Source organism: Schistosoma mansoni, chromosome 1 (genome assembly GCF_000237925.1).
Source record: "Schistosoma mansoni strain Puerto Rico chromosome 1, complete genome".
In the NCBI taxonomy this organism is placed as follows: Eukaryota; Metazoa; Platyhelminthes; class Trematoda; order Strigeidida; family Schistosomatidae; genus Schistosoma; species Schistosoma mansoni.
Window position 1 is genome coordinate 59,634,146 of NC_031495.1, and position 8,242 is coordinate 59,642,387.

An 8,242-nucleotide genomic window follows, 5' to 3' on the forward strand; every position below is an offset into this window, starting at 1 on the left:
TATTGAAAAATTATCAAATTGAAGTCGTTTGTTCTTTGAGTCATTAGTACACCGTTGAAGGCACAGTTAGTGTAAACGTTAGTCATTCAACTCAATGAATAAGAATGGAGTTAATAAATAAACTATGAATTGCAGAACAACACAACTTTTTAGAGTGTAAATATCGATAGTTAACAAAAGTGAATTTGGGACTACCTTACAAAGTTAGGCTGTCAGATAAAATTTTTAGACACTGTTACGCCAGAAAAAACTGAAAGAGGGGATAAAAAGCAGTACTACTGTTGGTAGTGGTCTGAACCAAGACATGGGAATCAAGGAAGAAGTTTATTGTGTTAAAAATTCACTGGGGCAACCGACGAATAAATATACACTCCTCAAACTACTTACTATTTATGAGTAGCATATGACAAACAGTACAAGAAATAGTGTGTATGGACGTAAATAAAGGCAAAAATTATTTAACTAAATTGGAGGTCTTAACATCTACACTTGTCAGATGTAAAAATCGATAGCTATTATTCTGTTTGTTGCTGTTATGAGTCTGCATAGCTAGTAAGATCCTGCTTATTAGGGTATGCTTAACTGTGACATTTTTGACAGTTGGCAATTCAAAAGACTGAATCTTATTCATTGATAGGAATCATCTTGAAAATATAAACTATTAATAATGTTTTTTGTAGTAGTATGTTCTATTCTTGCTTGATCACAACAAAATGTCTTTATTACAGGCACCAATGTAGTAAAAAGTATAGAAGAAAACAAAAATCTGATAGTCTGATGGCTGATATAGAAATTTTGGTGTTGTTTTCTCTAAGCTAAATGGTTCGGTCATCGAGCCTTCATTGTTCTTCTGAACAACATTATCAGCACAAACTTCGGGTAGAATTAAAGTATTCGAGTTTCTGTGCATATAACGAAAAGCTTATTCCTAAATACAATTTCTGCACTATTCCATATTGTTGTGAAGATCCAGAATGTTCTTCGTCAAAGACACAAAGGAGCCCTGAAAACACCGAGAAATATTTTATGTAATTAGCATTGAGTAGAAGTTTCTCAGAAACATCTAGAAAGTGAAGAGCCATGTGCCACATTTCTGATTGGATACTTACTTATCATGCTACAATGTTTAGAAGGGTTCCAGAACCTTCCAGAGGCTCAAAGTTATCTAAACTACTATAAATACCTTGAATCCTCTGTACATAAATTAAACTTAGAGTAAAACGTTCTTTCCATATTTCGCGTCTTTTCTGTCTTGTTGAATTTGTTGTGTAGACTAAGCCTGGAGTTATTAGTAGATCTTGAGAAACCGATTCAAGCGTTCAGTCAAAAGATTAATCACTATATATAAAGAAGATAACAATCTTTCACAGTTTTATTATTATTATGTAATTACTATGTTCAGTAATTTAATGGATAGAATTTTTAAACACTTAAAATATAACCGGTAAAAGAAATATATCACAGGATAATTTCCATGATTTATTTAAATATATTTAATTATTGTTTAGGATATGTAATTATTTCTCATATTTAATCTTATAGAGCACAATTACAGGAGATGTCTCTTATTCCTCGACCTTTTAGAACATCTAACATTTTAGCTTATCGGTGAGTAATATTTACTTAATTTTTTAATCAATAACATATAACATAATATAGTTGAGATCATGAGTCAATTGAAGCTAGACCGCCATGGAAAACCTGGAAACACTGGACAGCGGTTTCGTCCTTTTGCGGGACTCCTCAGCAGTGCGCATCCACGATCCCGCCTCACGAAATTCGAACCCAGGACCTATCAGTCTCACGCGCACTACTGAGGAGTCCCACAATAGAATGAAACGGCTGTCCAGTGCTTCCAGGTTTTCCATGGTGGTCTAGCTTCAATCGACTCATGATCTCAATTATATAAAATTACTGAAATCTCCACAAAACCCCCTTCTGATATAACATGATAGTTTATAATCATTATAATTTTACATATTATTTATTTATTTATTAATTTAACCAATAACTTCATATGATCATTCATTGGTTTCTATGTAACAATAAGGAATTCATAATGTTAACCTAATTTACTCATTTCAATATATTGGATAAATAAACATGACAAATTAACAAAAAAAAATCAGTTCTGGTAATCCATAGAAATTTTCATACATCAAATGTCATTTCAATTTATTATTTTCATTTTAACCATAATCAACATACTTTTCAACTTAAGTCCACTTGATTTACTTAAAATTCCATTCATTATAACAATGAAGACATTTAATAATGGTTAGAAATATACTCCTTAATCTTTTAGGTGTATATGATTATTTATATTGTTACAAAAGACTTTCTTTGATTACTTGTTATAACATCAGATGTTACATTCATATTATGATAAATTTTGTAAAACTAAAGCAGCTCTCATCAGTTCAGCTCTACACTTCTATATATCATAATGTCATGAATGTCTTCTTTAAGCGAACTCCTAGAACTGTTCAACTCTGTGATAGTTGTCTTGCAATACTATACTCAGTCTATAAATTTGCTTCTATAATGCTTATAGACAGCTAAGAAGTAAAATATTTTTAATTGCTTAGTGAATAGAATAGAGAATGTTAACCTAATCCTTATAGATCATCTTTCAGATATTTGTTTACTAGTCTGAAAATCATCCAAAGAAAAGTGTTCATTTTCTATTAACTACATAAATATATTTTCCCTACTCAAATACACACTGATAGTATGATTTTTTAACAAATTAAAGTTTATCAGATTGGTATAAGTTTATTCTTATTAAATGATAATGTGGTGTATGCTACCTATGTCGACAGACATAAGTTGTAAGTAACATCAATCAGAAGCGGGATTCGTCTCAGCAGAAAGTTGAGATCGAATTGAAAAGAACAGTAATGTAAACAGAGAGTAATTTTAGTAACAGCAAGAATGAAGGAAAGATGAAGTTTATGTGAGACAGTTGATGGAGGATGTGCAAATGATGTATTTAATGTATGGTTTTCATATTTTAGGAAGACATTCTGTAATTTGTATTAGACAATAAATTGGTTCTCCTCACTTGAGCATTCGTTTACTACAATAATACTTGCAATAAAATTATGGATAGAGCATATGCATCTCCATAGATTACAATTTCTCGTTATTGATTTATTATAGAGAACTGGTCAGTCGATCTTAGCATAAACGTATAAGACACTATTAAGTTGATTTAGCTCTTAAAAAACTGTTATAATGTTTAGTAGTGAATATATATATATATATATATATATATATATATATATATATTAGGTTTTACTCTTAAATAAAATACACTAGAACATGTATTGAATTATAATGAAACTCAGTGAGGCAATTTATAATTGATCATAAATGTTGACTGTCGTCCTGTAGTGGCTTTGCTTCGTTAATCAATCACCTTGGTAAGTGTTATTATATAAATCCCAATGGTGTTTGAAATTACAAGCGGTGACTACAGTTTATTTGCGGACAGCACAGACAACAAAGCTACAAGCACATCGAGCAAATCTGAAGCAGACAGTCAAGCGTGTGTATGTGAGCAAATACCGAGTCAGATTTATAGTTAAATCGAATAAGGTGCAGCTAGGATAGTCAGTGGCTAATGATAGGATTCGAGCACATGTAAAACATGGGGAAGAGAATGAATCATCCAGCGACATTTAAGCGATTAACATTGTAGCTAGAGTCTGTCATGTGATCAAGCGTACACGTTTATACAGATATGGTTATGATCATAATATATCAAAGAAATATGAGAATTGTTACTGTTCGAATAGCATTGTCTGTTAAATAAGTTAATAAAAGGGCTTAACCAAAATTAACCATTGATTGCAGGAGAGTTGCTATAGTCCTATGTTCTTTGAAAATTCGTATGCTTTGTCGATTATCACTAAAATTCAATTATCCTCTATACCATTACATACTACTATTGCAGTGTTGTTTAGTTCAATAATTTGAATATTGTGGACAATTAAAATCCTTTGAAATTAACTGTGAACTGCCATCAAATCATTTAAGTCGACTGATAAATAATGAAGCTGCAATTGTATTGTTTGCCTTTCAACAATTAAAAATTGAACGCATTAGATAAATAGACTCAAGTAACTTAATGAGTAACTCGTCGGCGTTTAAAGCAAAAACTAGTGTTCGAGTCTCTACACAAACATCGACATGGATGGAGATACATCTATCTGACTAGCTCCAAATAGGAAGAAGCAAGTGTATTGGATGTCCTTGCCAGCCACATACCGAAAATACTAAGAAATTGTAACTAAAGTGTATATAGAGGTTATCTCCCTTCAGGAAGAACTCATGGCAATAGAGATTGATCATTTGCAGTCTATAAGATCAACAACGGGTAAAAACAAACACATCTACAAAGTTACCAACTTTGATCAATATTTGATTTTTCTTTTCTCTTCACAGACCGTCAGAAATTATTAATCAAGATTCTTTAAGTGATTCATCTGATAGTTCACAGTATGCTTCATTTAAATGGTAAGTGATGTCTGTTTAAGTACTAGTTACTTCATAATGGTTCAACTGGGGAGCAATAATATTTGAACAATAGTCAACTGATTTATATCTAGAAATCTTTCAAAATCTCGAGGTTATTACTTTTTTTAATGCGAATGGATCTGACTGATAAGTTATTAGGGAATTTTCAATTGAAATCATTCTGATTATATTAATTCACCATTGGGTTTTCGAAGAACCGCCACTAAAAATCATATAAACGATAGGAACTGTTATATCTAGAGCTTTGACTCTTACTATACCGCGTACTACTAGACTACTTGAACGATCGAACCCGCAACGTCGCAAGAGAGAAGACAGAAGACTAGTAAGCAGGAAGTTTATTCCCCAAAACAGTGTCAAAATATAGTACAGAAATCTCATGTATTTATAGTTTTTGACTGAGAGTAAATCATCATTTCGGACAACCAATAGGCACATAGGGGGTCATTCGTATCCATCCAATGGGGAAGCTACAAGTCGACATTCTAGAATAGTCCCCTGGCAGTGATTGGATGGAATGTCTTCGGCTCTTTCTGGGCTTCTTGAAGCTTCCTAGAGTTTACCAACGAGCCATCCTTACAGGAACTTATTTAATAGTTTGGAGGTTTACCACTATCTAACAAATCGATATCACATTTAGGTGAAAAATGTTAAATAGATCTTATTTACAGATCAATAACATGAATATACGATCTATTTTCGTTCTTTGAAATTTTCCATTACATCAGTTTTATGTTGTTTATGACGGTAAACTTCAGAAGATTTTCAACAAAAGAGAGCAATGTCTGCGAGTCAAATATCCTGAAACTAGTATTTTATTATTCTCATTAAAGGGGTTGATAATTAATAAGTGGCGACACTAAATTAGATGATAGATCAGCTGTCTAACAAACAGTTTCTTAATTTGAAACCTAAAATCTTTTTATTAGTTTATAACCCAGTTTCTTCTTATATGTGAGCAATGATTTTCAAATGAATGTATCTGATCTCTGAAATTATAAACGTATTGCAGATAAAGTGAATAATCAGAAGTGAGGTTATTTTACAGTACCGTGCTGCTGATAGTATACACGCTGTCATTGTCATAAATTTTGTTGGCACAGAGTTATTACTACTTAATAACAAACATAAATGTGTCAAGATGGTGGGGTCACTATAACGTCATCTGTGTTTGAGAGTGGTAGATTTTATATCTCTGCTACGGAAGATATATTAAACTATACGTTTGTTAGAGTTCAGTTTGCTGTTTCACATCTAACTAATATGAATTAATATTTTTAATACTATAAAGAAATTCGATCATATAGAATAAGTAATGACATCTCAATAATAAAATCATAATGTATTTATAATATCCTACTGGGTAAAAATTGGGATTTTGAGACCGCCTCTTTCGGGAATAAATAATCGAAATAAATTAACACAGGTTTGAACAGTACAGAGGAACAGAATAATACTCAGTGTAATCGAAGCAAGTCTGATCATGTTAATAGCATATCATTCAGGTCAAATTTTATACTCTGGGCGAATAAGGCATTTGCACACACTACTGTCCAAGATTTTACTCCCCTTTCCAAGTAATGGTAAACTCGATACTGGTCGAAACTACAGTTTAGTCAACAGATTAATGAATAAGATAGATATCAAAAGTTACGAAATAATAACAACGAAGACTGGTTATAAGATTTGAATGCCTGAAGCTCAGAGAAAACCTAAAAGAAGTATGAAGACTAATTTTCACTAGTAAACAAAAAACTGTTTCAGAACTACACGACGGAAATATTGTTCAAAGCAAAGAAAGACTGACAACAGTATCTTCATGAATACATTAATCTGGTTTAAGGTTTTCGATGGTGATGGCTTCAGTAAAACGTAATAAGTTCAAAGATTTTCGTTTATCAACAATTCTGAACGATTTCGAAACACCAAACTCATTTTTATTACCAAGTAAATTGCAGGTGATTGAGTTATTGAAGACATAGTGACATCTTAGTCTCAACTTCTGAAGAATGTACTCGAAGATGCAAATAGTTACTCTCCTTTCTCCTCTTTTTGTGAGTGTGCATTACCATTTACATGCAAACTGATATTTGAAAGAAACGTAAGGTGAGCGTCTGTTTACTTTGAAGTGTCTCAGTGAGTGATTCATTTGTTATGTTGAGACAAATTTCGCGACCAAATAAGACCTTTTCAAAGTAATCATTAGTCTAGAATCAATTTCGTCAAATATTTCATCACTTTTGAAGGTAATTAGTAGGAAACTACGTTTCTTTCTTACTGTAGTACCTGTTTCCATATACCTTACAAAAAGTTATACTTTTAGAACTTATGTATATAAATATAAATATAAATGTTCAAGGATTTAAAGATCTTTTACAAATTCATCCATATTCATAACTGTTCTTCTATTAATCTTCACCGATGACACCCCCGAATGCCCTGGTACGGCCGAGAGTAGGGAGAGTCCGCTCTCCCTCTCGAAATGCTCTCACGTGGCCACGCGTATATAGCCTCTTCCAGGGAAGTCCTACTCACTGCCTTCTCGTGACGGGGGTGTTGTTTACGAAATTGAGAGGGAGTTGGAAAACCCTGATTCCAAACCAATGGTGCACATGGGCTCCAGTATCCTGAAGGAACAAATTGCGTATGAATCAATCGATGGTCACCGGCTTCCATGGGACTGCATCTCCCCACGATGCTCCACTGCCTTGTGGATCAGATCTTTACGTCAAAGGCTCCGGGTGTGGTCCCCTAAGAAAACCACCTGCTTCAGTTCGGGCACCTGAGCAGTATCACAGCCTTCACACAAAGCGAATGAAATTTGTGTGGCGCATATGTATCTGGTGCTTCCTCACCAATGACGATATTTCTGCGATTATAATAAAAAAGAATGTATACTGATTTTGAATGATTAATAATATTCTGTTTGGATGGTAAGTAGCTGATGAGAATTTGAGAAATACCATAAATTCATATTATCCCATTAGGTTTATTCTTATTACTGTATGGAAATTAATTTATCAGTAGTATTCATTATAAATGCTATGAATATCTATTTAATAATGTTATTCTCATAATAAATATGTCTATGTATCATTTTCTTTAGTAAATATCCTCCAACTATAGATATTCAAACAGATGTAACAACAACAATGACAACAAAAGAATCACATGAGAATTCAACTAGTTCAGAAATAAGTGAAAATACAGCATGGCCAATTGATTATACAGCATTCATTGGAAAAAAATCTAATATTAGTAATGATGTTGATCAAAACAATACTAATCAAAATAATGATAATCAAGTACATAGTATAAATATATCATATTTAGATCCTCCATCAAAACCGGTGAATAGAGTAAGTCCACGAAATAGTTTTGGTGGAAGTATGGACTTACCAATACCAAATCAAACAAAATTACAAGTTTCTGATTTATCATGGAAATGTAAACCGGTACATCGGTTAGTTAATTCATCTTCTATCAATGTGAACAAGTAAGTTTTTATTAAGTATATATTTTATTTTCATAATATTACACATGATAGTAACAAACCGTGTCAGGTTCGAGGTAGTTGCCTATAAAAGACAATGGGAGGTGATCGTGCAATATTGCGGATTGATCAATGTTAAATAATAAAGCCACTGAATGCCGGCTCAGTGGTCTGGAGGTGTGGGATCGTGAATGCGCACTGCTGAGG

General features: G+C 32.7%; 1 protein-coding gene across 1 annotated transcript in view; it reads left to right on the plus strand.

Moving 5' to 3' along the window:
* Smp_121940 (hypothetical protein) overlaps window positions 1-8,042 on the plus strand; it is a gene marked incomplete at both ends in the record, with an annotated part of 48,506 nt that extends 40,464 nt beyond the window's left edge. Inside the window, 3 exons of the mRNA XM_018795047.1 lie at window positions 1,559-1,608; window positions 4,450-4,521; window positions 7,649-8,042. Of these exons, the coding sequence (XP_018649398.1) occupies window positions 1,559-1,608; window positions 4,450-4,521; window positions 7,649-8,042 (516 nt within the window). The remainder of the gene's footprint in view (window positions 1-1,558; window positions 1,609-4,449; window positions 4,522-7,648) is intronic.
* Between the last annotated feature and the right edge of the window lie 200 nt (window positions 8,043-8,242).